The sequence below is a fragment of the Plodia interpunctella genome, chromosome 20 (genome assembly GCF_027563975.2).
Source record: "Plodia interpunctella isolate USDA-ARS_2022_Savannah chromosome 20, ilPloInte3.2, whole genome shotgun sequence".
In the NCBI taxonomy this organism is placed as follows: domain Eukaryota; kingdom Metazoa; phylum Arthropoda; class Insecta; order Lepidoptera; family Pyralidae; genus Plodia; species Plodia interpunctella.
This window is the reverse complement of record NC_071313.1, coordinates 3,290,702-3,309,068: the sequence shown is the minus strand read 5'-3', so window position 1 is coordinate 3,309,068 and position 18,367 is coordinate 3,290,702. Positions and strand designations below refer to the sequence as shown.

General features: G+C 38.1%; 1 protein-coding gene across 4 annotated transcripts in view; it reads left to right on the top strand.

Moving 5' to 3' along the window:
- The window catches only part of lilli (lilliputian), a 163,660-nt gene extending 147,408 nt beyond the window's left edge, over nucleotides 1-16,252 (top strand). For 3 of the 4 annotated variants that reach the window (XM_053760096.2, XM_053760095.2, XM_053760099.1), the window contains 13 exons: nucleotides 2,516-2,558; nucleotides 3,429-3,506; nucleotides 3,806-4,055; nucleotides 6,355-6,486; nucleotides 7,001-7,237; nucleotides 7,817-8,726; nucleotides 9,128-9,258; nucleotides 9,569-9,684; nucleotides 10,135-10,244; nucleotides 10,408-10,555; nucleotides 10,860-10,956; nucleotides 11,928-12,207; nucleotides 12,492-16,252. In XM_053760096.2, the coding sequence (XP_053616071.1) occupies nucleotides 2,516-2,558; nucleotides 3,429-3,506; nucleotides 3,806-4,055; nucleotides 6,355-6,486; nucleotides 7,001-7,237; nucleotides 7,817-8,726; nucleotides 9,128-9,258; nucleotides 9,569-9,684; nucleotides 10,135-10,244; nucleotides 10,408-10,555; nucleotides 10,860-10,956; nucleotides 11,928-12,207; nucleotides 12,492-12,613 (2,654 nt within the window). In that variant the 3' untranslated portion in view covers nucleotides 12,614-16,252. The remainder of the gene's footprint in view (nucleotides 1-2,515; nucleotides 2,559-3,428; nucleotides 3,507-3,805; nucleotides 4,056-6,354; nucleotides 6,487-7,000; nucleotides 7,238-7,816; nucleotides 8,727-9,127; nucleotides 9,259-9,568; nucleotides 9,685-10,134; nucleotides 10,245-10,407; nucleotides 10,556-10,859; nucleotides 10,957-11,927; nucleotides 12,208-12,491) is intronic. The other variant, XM_053760097.2, reaches the window with a different exon arrangement.
- Nucleotides 16,253-18,367: the final 2,115 nt, after the last annotated feature.

Sequence of the window (18,367 nt, the reverse complement as noted above, 5' to 3'; positions counted from 1 at the left end):
TTGTGTCACTCGCCGAACTTGCACCAGTTAAATTTAAAACATATACTTTATATTAAAAATACACCAGATCCAGTACTATATATACTTATGAATATGGATTTTTTTATGACAACATTAAAAGAATCATAGCAAGGAATTTTGACACTAGATCATGGATTCTTACAAACTATAGTGATGCCAAATTACTAAGTTGACTACGAAGTGAGCTTTCAGACTAATACGTATAAAATAAACTATCCGATTTCGTTGACTTTCAAGCGCTATCTATGGGTTTGTAACGTTTCCGAGAAACATTCGCTCACTGCTCACACAACCTTTATGACTTGGAAAGTTCGGAAGCCGCTTCAACATTTCATTTATTCATCTAGCTGATTTTATTCAGAGAAACAATATTCTAATACCAATTAGAACACAGTTAAATAAATCTTTGAGTTTGCCGATACTAAGATCAAGAAAGAAAAGCTTTGAAACAGATCTCCAATTCCTCATCCATCGTAAATTAGATTAATGCGAAAATAATGTACTCGTCCAAAACTCTGAAATAAATAAAATATTCATACCCAAATTTGTCCCAGTTCCATGGAAACTTCCCCAGCCCACGTGAACCCGTTGGAATTTTTCACGTTTGCGTGGCACGTGACGCGTTCAAAAACAAAGAATGTCGCACAACCCGACACCTTTTTAAAGCAGCGGTACGTGTGACCCCACGCGACATAATATTCAGCCAGTTATTCATATAACTGGCTTCTTCATAGAAGTCCCATCAACATCAGTCAATGCCCGGCGGTTACCCTGTCAGTTAATAATTCAAAAATACGCAGGAATCTATTTTCTGGCTGTGCTTGTTAGATTTTCAAACGGTGTGTGTGTGTGTGTGATGTGATCGAATAATGTAGCTGATTATTCAAACAAAACTAAATACCCAGATGGTAAACTCTTAATTACGTCTACAAATAGCGTGTCAGGGTGTAACGACCAACCGAAAAGGTCGTTGAAAAATATATATTGACGATTTCGTGGCCCTTTGGAAGGTTGAAATGGAGGCGCGACGGCGATGGGTCGACGGCCCGAGGGCAGGCCTCCCCCTGCCCTTGATTCTGCCTGGCGTTTCTATTTCTATACATTCACTGTCTATCTCTAGAGGATAAATATGTATTTTCTTGCACAGCTAATACAAACTAATCATTGTTACGCGGAAGCCCTTCAAAACACCGAGTTTACGTCTACGCGCTTAAATCGTTTAAACAAACACACAACTTCCAACTGTTTATAAACGGGGTATCGAACTTTATTGGTGTCGACTCTATTTCGAATGCCGTAAGGGTCAGTTTTATCTGTGGTGTTGAGCTGATGGTGAGCCTAAATAAACAATGCCCTTTCTCGAGTATGGCACTCATGTTACTTGTGTACCATTCATTGGAATTATAAGTGACCGCATGTTAGTAGTTGTTTTGAGTGCTTACATTTATACTATTATTTAATATTGGCAAAAAAACTCAAATCATATATGCTAGTATGAAATAGCTAAAAGGTTCGTAACGAATTTATAACTACATAATTGCGTCAATTAAGTCCATGCTATTTTAGAACTAGGAATGCAGATAAATAAATTATGCGAAATGACTTATAAATTATTTAATTAAATACATACTTAATTAATTTAAAAATTCCTTTTGTAAGAATTTAAATGGCACTAGCACATGTATGGCTTGTTTTTGTTAAATACGTAAAATAACTTACGTACTGATAGGCGTAGGGATTTTTTGCTCAATTTCAAAATAATTTCGTCAAATTAATGTATTAGCTGGCGATTTATATACTTTGAAGTATTGCGTAATTTTAGCTCTTAAATCAATGGCAGTAAAGTAAGAATAGACAGTTAAATTTTAGACGCTATATTGTTTGAATATTCATCAATCATCTTCATCTCAAAAACTTCGAACAATGGACATCATTAAACAAAAATAGACACTGCGTCGTATTTTACTGCAAATCTAATTTAAATTCTTTACCAAAGATTATATATTTTCCCACAGTCGGACACACTCCTGACAAAATGTATGAAAAGAACACGTTGTTAGTTTTATACACATGAGTTCGAGAATAAATGAACATATATACAGCTGCGTGAGCGAGCTTAGTCAGGGTTGGCGCCATAATCGCAGTGCGTTCTGGAACGTACAAGCGAGGCCGAGTTTGGTTTGTTCACGCTAGTTCCACTTAGCAGGATCTACTTCCTGTTCAGTAAGGAATGATTTCAGGAAGTAGGCAGGAATAGCAGGTTGTAGCCATTCTATATACTAGACTAGATCTATTTTTATACTGTGATTATACAAAAAAATAATGTCAATTCGATTGTGGAAGGAATGGAATACCTATGGAGATTTTAGCCGCTCTTTTCTCCAATATTGATGTACTCCAAACAGAATGTGCTCTTTATTTAAAAAATATATATAGGTCAAAAATATGTTGTGGTAACTGTTTATACTAAAACTAAGTTCTTTTTTGTTTCCAGGTATCGACGACCGGATATCAAACTCGAGGAGTTCAGCGTCACCGTAAGTATTAAAACCCAAGTACGGCTTCACCTGGACCATACAGCTAAACGGTGCCTTCGAGTTTCACAACTCTCGCCTCTGTCTACCCCCTAAGGGATGAAGACCGAGGTGATATCTGTATGATACAAGAGGGCGCCAGGGTATTGATTGCACACGGGCGCTACATGCGCTAGTGTTGACCCTCAATATTTATTATTCTGATTAACCTACTTCTGTAATCTGGTGGTGGGCATAGATTCGACCAAACGTATATTGCGCATTTGACGTTTTACAGACAATTTTATTATGACACAAGCTATCTATAGATACAGATACATCATCATCAGGCTATAGGGTTACTACTGATTGAATCTGAACTGATTGAATCTTAATATTTCAGAAGAATATGATAAAATCATGTTAGCTCTAGTTTCTAACTTAAAAAAGGTTTATTCCATTCCCTCGGTCTATTAGTATTTCAACTTCAAAATGTTTTTAACAAAGAAAGGGTTTTCGTGCCACTATTGTTTGTGTACTTTAATTTACATAACGTAATTTTAATACGACGTGTTGTACAAAGAAGGATGATGTACACGAAAAAGGGCATGTGCCTATTTTAGGCAATGGCCAGTAATGGCCATTATTCTTTAAAAAAGTTAAAGTATGTTTTGTGTCGTTTTGTGAATGTCAAGTGTTGTAAAGTGCGATTGTGACAAAACACACTTATCAATAACCCTGTTAGATTCGTTTTACAGGGAAAGAAAATTAGACGAAGTCGTCCAGTAAATATTGATATATACAGTTGGTCATCTTGACTAAAATATTTGACTAAGTCTAGAATATGTGTAAATTAATAAATATCCGGATTGATCTGGAATCTTCCCGTTCCAGTGACGTGGTGAACAAGGACCTGGTGTTGTCGGAAAGTGATGACGAGGTCGGTGCCGCCACCACCACCAGCCTAGATCCGTGAGTGTTTGTTCCTATTTTTTAACCCCCGACGCAAAAAGAGGGATTTTATAAGTTTGTCTGTCCGTCTGTGTACGTGGCGCCGTAGCTAATCAACGGATGAACCGATTTAGATGCGGTTTTTTTATTTAATAGCTAATATTTATGCGGTGGTTAATCTTAGATATGTTTGGTCAAAATCGGTTCAGCTGTACAAAAGTTGTAGCGAAATGAATATTGAAAGTCGAACAGTTTAATTTGTCTAACAAATAAACTTGTGTTTAACCATCATCGCGATTATAATATCCGTCCATTTTCAGTTTAATAACGCCGATCGCGTCAGCCAGTCCCAGTTCCGGCAGTTCCTCCCCTTCAGACTCGGAGAGCGAGTCCTCCTCCGCCGAGTCGACACCGACGCCGCTGCCGACCGCGCCGCCGCCCGCCCCGCTGCCCGCTCAACGCTCGTCGTGGTCGCTGTCCAACTTCGCGCCGCCGCCTGCGCAGCCGCCTGAACAGACCTACGATGAGAAGGAGCTTAGGCATGCGCTGGCTGACGTTAAGGGGAAACCGGTAAATTCGTGTTTTTAGTTTCAATCGTAGAAATAGCGTTTAGTAAGTCGATGAAAACTCCGCTGCCCAGTCAACGCCCGTCGTGGTTTCTAACCAACTTCGCGCGGCCGTGAATTTGGCTGTTAATAACATAAATCAAGTAAATCGTAAATAATGTAAATCAAGGCACATTTTAGTGTATGCAAATAAACTTTCGTCACAATCGTACCATTAACGTTGACTTAGCTATTTTTATTATTATTCTTGTGGAAATTCAACTTTTAGGTTAGATTTTCAGCATACTTACTCGGATAATGTTAAAAGAGAGAACAGTCTTCACGTAATTTAATTTAGAATCACCTAAACCATAGTTACCTAAACAATTACATACTCAATTGGTTGGATATTTTTTGTAAACTTTATCCTTCCAACTGCCTCTATAGTTTCGGGAGCCGGACTAGATATAGAAAACAAAAGTTTAGATCACGAAGATCTTATTATATACGTTGACTTGTATTTTTACAATGTAGTGCGGTGCAATCAACAACATAGGAATATGGCCTTCAGGGTCCTTAGTCATCAAATAGGTATCTTCATTACCAAGGTGCCCGCTTACAGATACGGGTACGTTCCCCGTATTAGGGATCTGTTCGCCTGTCTGTCACATAATCACATTCCCAGGACATTGTCTTGCGTCTCGAATTACATTCGTGCCTTATTGCAGCCGCTCGGTTGGCGCGTCAATGTATAATAATATTATAGTATAAAAAGATGTGTGCGAAATTAATCTTGTAATCAATTGTTATATTTGAACTGAAGCGTGCCTTTTCGTTAGTATTGGATACAGATATCATTAACTAAAGTCTACTCTGTGATACAGTGCAACATTTTTACTAGTGCGTCTAAAATGTAATACAATAAAATCATTCGTTAATTAATTAATTAAAATTACAAACGACCGCGACGAATTGAGAACCTACTTTTTTTGAAGTCTATTAAAAATCTCGTTCAAAAACTGTGTGTCACGTGTCTGTAAAAACAGTATCAAAAACACTTGAGTATAGAAATCGTTGCTACTATAGTGTGGAACTTAAATGTAATGAAATGCATCCCGCATACCGTCACGGCAAGCTAGCTCGAAGGGAGAAAATTCGTCAGAAATTGATCAAATGGGACCTCCTCAAATGTCATCTCAGCCGAGTCCTGGCCGAGGCGGAGGCCGGGGTCGTGTGGCACTCCCGAGGGAATACCCCGGAACTTTCCCGCGAATTCTTGAGGTTCAAATATCTGATCTGTCCCGTGATTGATGCGATCCACGGCATTAGAAACACTATGTCTATAGAGTTGGAGGTGAGATTTGTTTGTTGTCGCCGATGTTTGTTTATTGGTGAGGCTGATTTCATATTAATAAGAAATAGGTACATACGTATCAACTTAGTGATAATTTTGTTTATTTTCATGGACGAATGATGTATTAAAAAGAGAAAAGATATTATAAAGAGAAAAGATTTGTATTTTTGTTTGTAATGAATACACTCAAAATATTTTATGAGAGATAGACAAAACCCTCAGAAGTGACATAAGCTTACTTACTTATACTTTTTTTTTATTATAGTTTTATCCGAGCGAAACCGGGGAGGGCCGCTAGTTACTAATATACTTAGACCACTTTCAGATAAAATAATCATCTAGTAATCTGACAGATTATCTGCGAGATATATCTTCCTGAACTTATTTGCCAGTTAGCCCAATGCAAAACTTGTGAAACTAATTTTTAACGCTATCTGTTCAATAAGTTACTTACACGCTATCAGATACTTTATCAGCAAGCTATGAAACAGACCCTTAAGAGTTATATTCATCAGTAGGCATTGTGAGTACTGTTTTCAACGCCAATAAAAATCAAATTTAGCATCAAGCAATCTTTTTTGCGTCATAGATTTGTTGAACATTGCTATTCAATTGAACGTCATAATAGCTACAAGTGAAATTTATGGAAGCCCATTAAAATTAATGTGCCGTAGGTTGATGTTATCTACTAACACTTACCACTTAAATGTCAGGACTTGTCGCAACAAACAAGATATTATGCCTAGAAACTATATTTTATGATTATAGACCACAGCGTGGTTAGTGGTAATCGGATTATTATCTCTATGTGTTAATATTAACAGAAATATTTCGAACATCGCTGTCCTTTGATTCAGAATGACGTTAATCTGTAATGAGAATGTCAACAGATATTTGCTTCAAAATTATGTAGGACGCAGTATTCACTAGTGTATGTCATGCTAAAATGAGTGTTATCTCTTGCCCACAGAGTCCAATCTCGGATATGTCGGACTCGGAGGCGTCGTCGCCGTCGCCGGTGGCGGTGCGCAGACGGCGCTCGCTTGCCAACCGAGCGTCCGCCGCTTCCAGCGACGAAGAAACTGCGCGGGCGCACAATGCTGTCAGTATTCTTCATGTTATAGTCCCTCTCTCTCTTTCGCTATTTTACATGCTCCCTATTACATTCTGTTGTGATGGCCGAAGCCCGGAAACTGTATAAAGAAATACATACCCAATTAAATTTAGAAGATTTGGTTCTGATGTTATGACTAGGTTTTTTGCATGGTGTTAATTCGTTTTGGGAATACTGTCACCTATCAAAGCTTCATATAGGGATATGAAGCTTTGAAGGTAGTAGTCTTATATCTACGAGCCCTACTTTTGCCACATGACTCATGTATCTCAATCAATCTGACTCATGTAATGTATTTTTCATAACGTGTGTTGTGAGGGAGGTATAAAGACTGGTTAGTTCACAAGCTTATATGAGACAATTGTCACTAGACGAATCTATGGTTGTCCTTATCAGATGTCTATAAGCAATTTTAATGAAACCAGTGTCAGCAATAACACACATAATAAGAAATAAAAAATCCACAAGCAAGTTTCACTAAAATAATGATTATTCCTAACAGTCCTCACCTCGCGTACAACCAACTGGACAGAAGCGCGGTCGGCCGCCGAAGTCGCGGGCGATGGACGAGGACAATCCGCCGAAGAAGAAGCGCGGTCGGCCGCGCAAGTCGTCCGCGCCTCCGCCCGCGCCGCCGCCCGCGCCGCCGCCCGCGCCGCCCGCCGCCGACAGCGACGCGGAGCCCGACCCGCCGCCGCACCTCCCCGTGCAGGACAACAAGACGCACATCTTCCGCAAGGTACATTTTATATTGGAAGCTTTTTAGAATTTGATTATTTCTAAAAATTGGATTTTGTCGACCGTTAGCTTAACAATATGATAGCTTTGTTTATAAAATAGTTAATAATTAAAAATAATATTTACAAACTGGCGCATCATACTAAATATCCTGTAAATGAAGTTTTTCAAACAACGAAATTAAAACCCGTAAAAATACATTGTAGTGTACATATGCAATAAATCATACAAACAATGGGTTTCGTAATACGGTATTTATGACACCTTAAAGAAGCATTAAGTCGTATAGCGGAGTTGTAAAGGTAATTATTGCAGCTACGCTGTTTTAGTATTCAGGTATGTGGGCTATTGTATGATCTAAATTATGGTTTATGTCTTATAGGTGTAGTATTATATTTTGCAATACTTTTGCTGGAAAAAATGACAAAAAGGATTTTTACAAAATCTTCATTTCTGGTCAACCCTTTATTATTATCAGAGAGATATTGTTGCAATAAAGGCGTGACAAAAATATCATATCGTACAGTAAATAGTTGACACATTTCCTTTATTCCTTAAAGTTCTTATATTTTATTTCTAGGTTTTTACCCCGAAGAAAGGTGACGAATGCGGCGGGAAGGGCGGAAAAGGGGGCAAGGGAAAAGGGGGGAAGGGCAAGGGGCAAGTGACCATCATAGAGGTCACCGCCCCCGAGTCGGGCGCCGACGACGACGAACGGAGGAACCGCGAGCGCTCCTCCGAGCGCCGCAACGAGGAGGCCCTCGCGCGCGTGTCGCCGCCGCACGACGACGCCAGGCGCGACAGGGACCACAGGCTCCAGGACCGACAGGAAAGGGACAGAATTACTGCCGACAGATTACCAGAAAGAGAGAGAGAACGGGAGAGATTACAAGAACGATTACCCACAGAACGAGACAGATTAGCTATAGAACGCGAGAGGTTAAATGCAGAGCGGGAGAGAATACCTGCAGACAGAGACCGGTTACCTACAGAAAGAGAGAGGATACCTACAGACAGAGACAGGTTACCTACAGAGCGGGACAGATTACCCACAGAAAGAGATAGATTACCGGCGGAGCGGGAGAGAATACCCACAGAACGGATACCTACGGATAGAGAAAGGATACAGACAGAGAGGACATCGAACGACCGGATACCAAACGAACGGCCACCGGATCGGATATCCACCGAACGGATGGTCGATAGACGTATGCCTTCCGACCGAACGCCGGCCGAACGGATACGACCGGCGATAGAGCGGGAAAGAATCGAAGAGAGGAAAAAGAAAATGAGGTTATCCGATGAAGTTGAGAGGATAGACGACAAAATGGGAATTGAGAAGTTGGAGGATAAAGTTATGGATAGGCTTAGTGCGGATAAGATGTCTGATCGTATCCAGACGGATAGGTACGTGAAGGCGGAAGCGGATGTCGGCTCTGGACTCAAGTTGGGACGGGGATCCGAGAGACTGGTAGAAGCTTCTTCTAATGGTGAGTTAAAACATTTAATAATGTTTGTAATGTTAGAAAGAGATTTAAAGAAATAGTTAATTGTGTTTACTAAAAAGTGATGTCGTGTCATGTTAAAAATCTTTAAAACAAATTAAGTATCTACTTTTGAGAAGTATAATTTATAGTATAATCTTTAGAAAATTGAAAACTCTTGTAGTGATGAAATTGCTGGTCTGTTAGTTATCAAGAGAAGGAATATATTCTTAAACTTCAATAAAACACAATCTGGACATTTCTTTTCCTTTCTAAATTAATGTTTATTTTTTTTTATACGGCCAGAATTTTTCTTTAGAACTCAATTAATTGTAGAGTAAAATGTTTTTTATTTAGACGGATAATCGTATACGAGTAATGAACATGTTTATCGTGATGTCCCTCAGTGAGCATCAGGTCCCGGCTGGTGGTGCGCGTGCCGCTGTCGCGGCTGCGCCGGGAGCTGGTGCGCGCGCTGCAGCGGCCGCCGGCCGCGCCCGCCAAGCGCGAGCGCAGCGACCGACCGCCGCAGCACCAGGTGACTATCGTGTCCCGCACTCCGCACTCTGTTGGTGGAACTGACATTCAATAATGATAGACTGCTTAGTTTATCGCCTATGAGATGAATCTCCAGTTTATAGCTCTTCCTTTGATTGACTTTTACGATCTGCGAGGTAAGAAAAGCAGCGGACACAATCTATGTTTGTTCTCTACGTAATTTTTTTTACCATTAGTTCTCGACTTAACTTGCTGGTTCGCGCAATACGTGGTCTATGCGCGACGGTGGAGTTTGTCTGCTACGTCACGGACATGAAAACTGTCGTGCTAACCGTTGAGTCGTGTCGCAGGAGGTGGTGGCGGCGACGAACCACGAGCGGACGGGGTCCGGGGAGACCATCCGCTACTTCTCCTACTTCGAGCGGCTGCCGTCCGACGCGCTGTCCGACGAGGACCGCGACCACAAGTATGTATTGTTCCCTACATTTGAAAGTCCTACTTTGAGCTCTCTTTCGAATTCTCTTGCTTTATTGTGCAATTCTAAATTTAAAATTTCTTCGGAACCTTTCAAAGGAAACGTTCTGGGAAAAATCCGGTTTTATCCAGATAATTTCTGATGATGATTTATTTAAGAAATATTCATGAATTTTCAAAAGAAGAAATGAAGGATAGGCTGCTTGATAATATTATGAAATATGTCTTAAAACACGTAAAATGTGTTATTATTTACCACCACGGTTGATTTTCAATTTTAATTAAAAATTTTCGCGCTAAAAATACCAGGACATAGACTAGAAAGCAAGTTTGCAACCAATGAAAAAGAATAATACATGTAGCTAATAATAACGAGACAGCAGCGCAGGCGCACTAGTAGCGACAGAGTGGTGGTAGTGATAGAACCGTATGGTCGTTGCAGATACTACCTGGACGAGGCGACGCGGCTGCGGCAGGCGGCCGTCAGCGAACAGGAGCCGCTGGCCCGCGTCATGCTGTACCTCGAGTCTGTGCTCTGCTTCGTGCTCACTGGTAAATAAAGTGAAGAGCATTATTGACGAACCACGTTTTTTTCCATTGCAATACCGAATATACTGATCAATATCGGTTGAGAAACACCAAGTGTTGCCAGCCAATAGCAGTTGTATTTCAGTTAAATTTTCGGTATATTTTTAACATTATTTTATTTGACCAGGTCGAGTGCTAGAACTGCGCGAGTTGGACTCCAAGGGCGCGTTCACAGTGTACCGCGAGACCATAGAGTACATCAAGTCCATCCACTCCATGCCGCAGCGGTACCGCGCCTCCCCGCACTCCACCTTCAACAAGCTGGACATCCTCAGGTGATCTACAACATTGCACATCTCTCACTCTCGCTCTAATCTTTGCGTGTCTGTGTCGCTGCGAAGCTATCAACGTATAAAACAAACCTAAAATACTTCGGCTTCTTCAAGATTCGGCTGTGATTTTACAAACGGACCACCTGCCTGCAGCAATGCTATTGTTGTCCGATAGTATTTATATTTAATTATATAATATAATAAAAAAAAAACATACATATTTATCCATACAAATAGTCAATAGTGGAAGTACGTGCGTAATATGAATATTTTTTGTAGCATAATGTAACGTATAATTTTGTTACAGCCTGCGAGTGCAAGCTCTCTTGTACCTGCGGATGTTCAAAATGTATAATCGTGAAGTGAAGGAGTACAACAAAATTGTTCAAGAATATCAACAAAAGGTGAGGATCGTAAACTTTTTATTTGTTTTTTTTTTTCTTCAATGCATAGTATAAAACAAAATCCCTTATCGCTGTCTGTCACTATGAATGCGGGCTTTGAAAAAAGGAAGGTTTTGGTGTATAATTTATAATGTCTTTACTCGAGCGAAGCTGGGACGCGCCGCTTGTTTTCCATATGATGAAATAATAAAAAGTTTTTTCGATTGACATTACAAAAAATTAAATTCTGATGCATATTAACTTATCTACTGTTTATTATATATGTTACTAGTTTTTAAGTCAAGTTTTAACCTCACTTGGATGGAAAGTACCCTTGAGATAGTAACTTAGGTTTAGGTTGTGGTTTAGTAAGGAACATAACAGCACTCAAAGATTTTCGAAAATAATTGCCACGCCAGCGTTGAATTGCTATCCTTCCAGCTGAAGTTGAAAATTACACCTTGTACGCGACCGCATGTCATGTTACCATGCATTGAGCTTTACGCCGCGCTAATAGAGGCGTATGTGAAATGTATTTGGTTAGGTTGATGTGTCGTCGACTGTATATTAGAAATATTATTTATTTTAAAAGTGAACATGTATTTATCTAGCATAACAGTCGTTTATTTCCTATCACCACATAAGTCATTTTTAGCAATATTTCAGGACTAAACCGATTAATTTTATATAGACGCTTATTATAAAACAAAGTCCTCTTCCGCGTCTGTCTGCTTGTCTGTTCGCGATAAATCTAAAAACGACTGCACAGATTTTCATGCGATTTTCATTAATGGAGTGTGGTTCCTGTGGAAGGTTTAGGAGTACGATTTATCACGTTTTTTATCCGACCGAAGCCGGGACGTGCCGCTAGTATAGACACAAAAAATGTCAAAAATGCTAAAAATGACATACGTCGTGATAGAACTTACACGACGATATACGCTTTTACATTTCCATATGTTATAACAATAACGCATTGGCGTGTAACATAGTTGTTGTGCGCATGTTCCCGCCAGCCCGCGTGCGCCGAAGCCGCCGCGTCGCCGCTGTCGCCCACGCCCAGCCCGGGCGGGTCAGTGGGCTCAGTGGGGTCAGTCTCGGCCGCGTCCGTGGCGTCCGGCGGCAGCTCCGGCTACTGCTCGCTGGCGCACTCGGTGCCTGCGCACGCGCACCACGCGCTGCTGCAGCTCACCAAGTACTACACGTTCCTGTATGTGGCGCACGATTTGTGGGAGCAGGCAGACTGCCTCTGCAGGCTTAGGCCTAATCAAGGTTTGTTTTTTATTATTATTTGCTCTCTCTGTCGTTTGGTTTTTTTTATGACACTATTTTTGATTTTTTAAAAATCCATATTTGCCATTCTTTGATTTGAGCTGCTTAACTTCAAATTTTTACTTAATCTTGGCTATTTTTGTACTATTGCATCTTTATATGAAAATTGCTAAATAAATATTTTTTTGTTTATGGCTAATGTCAATGTAGTATTTCTCAAAAAGGTTAACTAAACTAAAACTTTTTTCAAAACACATTTGCCATAACTAATGTTTCTCTTTCAGATCTGTTCATAGCGGTGGACCGGAAATGCGGACCCTTGTCTCTGTCGTCGACGTTCCGCCATCTTGTGCAGTACGTGAGATACGCCATCTCCCTTCTGAAGAGCGCGCACCATCGCGAGTGACCGCACGCCATCTAGCGGCCGCGTCCGTGCCTCGGGACTCTGTCTTGACTGTTTTGTACCGATGTGACTAGTGACACGTCTAGAAATTTCTACGGCTCAACGAAATTGGATGAGTACCTTTTATTATGGACTGTACGAGTTACTGGCGCAATATCAACGCTAAATGTCCAGTTGCAATTTTGAAACTTCACGTTAGTATTGATTTTTTATGTAGGCAACACTTTAAGGAATCGATCCAAAATGGATTAATGCTAATGTGATATAACATTGGAAGATGTATTTATGCAATCAGATGTGTGACAACAATGGTCATAATTCGCCAATAGCCAAGTATATTTATCAAGTCATTGATAAGTATAAAATATTGTTATGGTTAGATTCAACGAATTCATTGGCGCGACACACCAACCTTGACGTTTTGACCGAGTTACAACTGGCCGTAGACAAGTAGTGAGTCTTCCCGCAATTAGTAAAAATATTAAAAGTATATTTGATTTTATGCATATTTATATGAAATAGTTTCAATTATATTTTTTATTTCCTATAATACTTGAGAATCGTGTACATATTATCGTCACATAACATCATGCGAAATTATAGTTAATTCTTGAAGTAAATTTTGTTATATTCCGCCCCGAATGATACCTATATATAAACAAGTCTAACCAGCAAGATATGCTAATGTAAGGATTTTTATATATTTTCATGCTTTGAACGAGAAAAACTAAAACGATTTATGAAGACAACAAAACTGAACAACGATAAGTATTTTGCTGTTTAGACTTACATTTACGCAAATGAGAACCAAAACAAGGGACTTAAGGCAAATAATGTTAATAATAATTTGATATTTAATAAATTTATGTATAATGATTGTCTATGTAGTTTGATGTTAGCTTTAAATGATTTTTGTCTTGAATGATTGCGAACACACGCTGCGTACATTCGAGATGTTTTACAATTATCATTTTTTATAAATATTTTTTTATGTACGTATAAATCTTCCATTGATCCAAATTATGTTATTATATATTTTATACGATTGCCACAGTAATGTAATAGCGTCATGAATTAATCGGACATAATTGACGATTTTCGCGTAAATGCTGTAAAAATGTTTTGATTGAATTCCTAGTGAACTAATGTATTTTCTTCTCTCTTTGTTGCACTAGACATGAAAGAGACAATACTATTGATGAAAAATATAAAACATCAATCGCGAGAACATAACACCAGAAATTGCCAGCGTCGACTCACATTGTCTTCGTTAACGTTCTCTTCCCAAAACTACGACCAAAAAATACAAAATACATTGTAAAATTGTAAGGAACTGTACATAAGCTACGTTGCCTAGCAACGGCGAGTCGTCTCGCTAACTTTAAGTGATAGAGTAATCATATCTTAAGTGTTTCTTTAACCCTATCTTGGAAATGTCTCGTTCGGGAACATGATACGAATTGCTCCGGAATTTACGGCGTTTGAGCGCACGTGGGCCAATCGAGTATATTATAATATCTCAACATGTATGGGATCACTTTGTACTACTTCGCAATAACTTTCTGTCGCTTTACTCTTGAGTGAATTTGTATGTGAGGTTATATCTTAAGCAGTTTTTTTTCTCGACGGTTCGATTGGACGAACAATTGTTATACCGACATCGGTCGATTCTGTCACTTTTATTATGAAATTTATAACTGAAGGCGTGTTTGACGATATGAGTTTTGATCAGATGCTGGGGTCAGATTACTTACAGAATCGTACCTAATATAATGTCATAATAATTAATTTCTTGGTGTAGACGAACAATTTATATATCGTGAATGTTCCTATGTAGATGAGATGCAGAACAATGTTTGAGCAAACTCGCTTACTATCACGTCCTAATGTCAGAACATGTTTTCGTATACATATCAAATGATTTGGGGACAAAATCGTAGGATATCAATGGTCGCAAGCGGTTCGAAGACTCTTCGCTTCTCGTTTCGTAGATCTCCGGCGACTGCGACACTTCAGAGCGACAATAATACTCTTAGACAAGCTAGAACTTCAAAACGCAGTCCCGGCCATGCCATTCATCGAAGAAAATATAGAACAAATCGGCTGAACAGTTTGATTCTATAAAGATAAGTGCAAATATTTGTTTAACACAATTACGAAGAGTACAAGAAATGTCGACATCAATAATTTCGCAGACAAATCCGTGACACCAATGAACAGTATAAATTATATATCTCTCGGTTGTTTATCAAATTTATGTTGTGATTGTATATACATAATATTATATTATACATTTTGTAATGAATATACATGTTAGTGCCAGATAGGTTTTTGTATGGACGTTTATAGAAAGAGTGTAGGTGGCGGCGACGTGCGTCCACGCTGACGTTGTTAAGTGACAAGAGATGCCTTGTACATAGTATATTGTTAGAAATGTGTAGTTTTCACTCTATTTTAATTTATATTGTAAACTATATTTATAGTTAAGGTGACGTGGAGATAACATAATAAAGTTCGGTTAAGAAATGGCGCGAGTGAAGGCCTGGCTCGGAATGGTTTGTGTTGAACTGGACGGTGGAGCTTGCAGCGCGAAAAGCGATTCTCTACTTAAAAACTTAAGGCTTACAAGCCACAGCATCACAAATATATTGGTACTTATTTCCCGCACAAATGTTTTTATATTTTTAGTTAATTGTTTATTTATTGACGCATTATCGGTTACCTTGAAGCGAAGATTACTTAAATTATTAAATTACGTTAGATTGCGGCTAAGTTAGAGCGTGCATACACCAGTTCCTTTATATCTCAGAATGTTCAATAAATTATTACATGTTTCAGAATGCGCACGACGTAAATGTATAAACATTTCTTAAACCAAGCACATTTTTATATGTTAATTTTGGGACCAGAACATTCTGAAAGTGTATTGGAATTTATCTCGGAAACTAAACAGAGTTTAGGAATGCTCGCCTCTGTCTTACATTCGCAATTCTAACGGACGCACCTGTTTCGGACATTCGTTTTAGGATTTTATTTTGTTATTTTTAACTATCAATTATTTATTTAAGTTGACAAAATTTCATGTATCTCTTTGGAAACTCTCACTGTACTTGGTTTTTTGTTATCTTAGTTCTAAATTGACGTTACGGATGTGTCTAATCTTCATTACGTTTTGTTGCTTTTATTATTTTAAGACTATTTTAATTTTTATTTGCAATGGTACCGTATTTATGTAGCTCCTCGTTACGAACCTTATAGTTTATTGATAAGGCATAATTTGACAATTGTGTGTTGTCGTCACGTAGGTCGGTACCTCTTTGATTTACGCACATGAATCTAATCAAATTAAAATCAATTAAATCTCAATTGGAATGAGTCCTAAAATCAATACCAAATTATCTACAATTTATTGTAAGTTGAACGAATGGGAGCGCTGGATAGTTAAGCTATAGGTGATTTTTAGGAAATTGTAAAATACTGTTTTCTTTTTATATTAGTATCTTGTGTTGATAGCATGTATAATTTGTTTTTTTTTTTATTTGCGTTAAGGATTATGTATAAATTTGTTTTCCTTTAATTTTATTATTTGTGTAACTATACCTTATGTTATTGATAATAGAATACATTAATTTTTATGTATGATTTATTTTTGTTTCTTTATTCACCTTTATTTTTCCTTTTTATTTTGGCTTTTCTTTTAAACCGTACAAACAGGTCCGGGCAGGGACAAAGCTTTCTATTCTAATTCTAAATAAATAATCCGAGCATGTACGTTAAATTTCGATTAGATACGCAATAAGCTATGCATATATGTTGCCACACCACTAATAAATAGTAGGATTTTTAAATTTTTAACAAGATATTAAAGACAGTGGAAAGACGTTTACGTAAAAGTAAATGTAATTCAATTACACAGCTTAACAAGCTGGTTGTAGCAATAGATTCTCTTCGAAGCTAAGCTAAGCTTCGAAGAGCCCATGCGCTAGACAAGCTGAGCCTTATACAAAGTGTCTTCATGATGCCGCTAGAGTTAAAATCAGACCTCAAACAAGTGCTAGAATTTGCGCAATTATACATATATATTTTAAAAATTATACACGAAATTCATTGATGTTTAGCCAACGCATAGCTTAGAATTATATTTAATATGGAACAAATTCATCGGATCAGTTTGTGTAACGTCTAATACTCCTGCTGTCGCTGTCTCGCTAATATGTCAGACAAAGATAGTACGAGACTAAGGGTTGAATGTTCGGAAATACTGTTTAATTTTCATTACAACACTAGAAGCATGATGATATTTGTGTTCGTTAAAAAAAACATATTTAAAGGGCCAACGACTCGAACGCATATGCATGCGTTACACATTTCATACAAAATTGCTATACGTAGTTAATGTCCACCGCACTTAAATTTTGAAGTTTTCTGCATACATTGACTTCACAACGAAATTTTAATTTAAACGTGAAATTTTTTTATGAAAACTCATGAAACGATTTTCGGGCCACTAGTATCGTACTGAAAATTAAATTATAATGACGCTGCAAGCTCGCATTTAGTTTATAAGCTAGCTAACGCGTAGGTGATATGTACTTGTCTAACACGCTTTTGTATACGATAGATATAGGGCCCGCCTGATCGCAGCAATACATAATGTAACACAATATATGCAAAATTGTGTCTAAAGTAGAAACCCAGTAAGTACTCATTGTATTCAACACAACGGGAAAACATTGTGTTAATAAAAATAGAATCGTCAAGTATTCTGTGATAGAAAAAGTGAAAATCGTAAAAATATAAGAGACAAATTCATCTACAAATACATGTACTTATTTCGAAACAAAATTGAGTTAATAATCAATCAACCAGTGTGCGTAGTGCGACTTAGCTATCGCAGTGAGACGCAGCTAACCAATTACAGAGTGCCATTGTCACGCAACGACCACCATACCACAATGTTCGCTGCGTCTAATAAATAATATAATAATACATAATCGAATAAATTCGATAGTGAGAAGTGAAATGTAAACCCGCACTTCGCCCTCTGTATAATTTACAAAACAATTATACATAGTGTATTTGATTTTTATAATACTAATGGGTACCAACTTTGGATACGCTCTTGCTTATAATTAATTATACAGCAATTTTTGAGACCAAGCAATTACGCATCAATTGATTCCTACATTCAAACAAATTAATCGTAGTTATAGATGCTTAAAACGTTTTGTAAATCATTGTTGTGGAAGAATTTAGCTAAATTTGACATTTTATAACACTGCCTAATGCTTATTACCCGGATTCACTCCCGTGGGATGTTGAAGGAATGCGCTCAGCGAATGTTAAAGTAACAAGCATGTCGAAATCACAATATCAAGAGCACATAATAGAATAGCTTCTGCCTGATTATATAAAATTAGTGGCTTAAAATTTTTTACAATTGTTTTATATACAAAACCCAAACCGAGGTGTATATAGAAGTAACAAAATAAATTCTAAATAACAGACGCATTCATAGTTCATAATCTAAACAGATAAGCTTATAATATCCGCATTTGTGTAAACATGTTAAATATTTTTGCAACGCCATAATTTGAATAGGTAATGAAATAAAACTGATTGATCAGAAAGGAACCAGGATGACAGCATGTGGATGCAATGAATTAACCATTGATGAAATTGATTGGCAGATGTTGAATGGAATGAGATGTGACGACGAGAAGACTGGGGAGACAGGTATCCGCGTGAAAGGTAAAG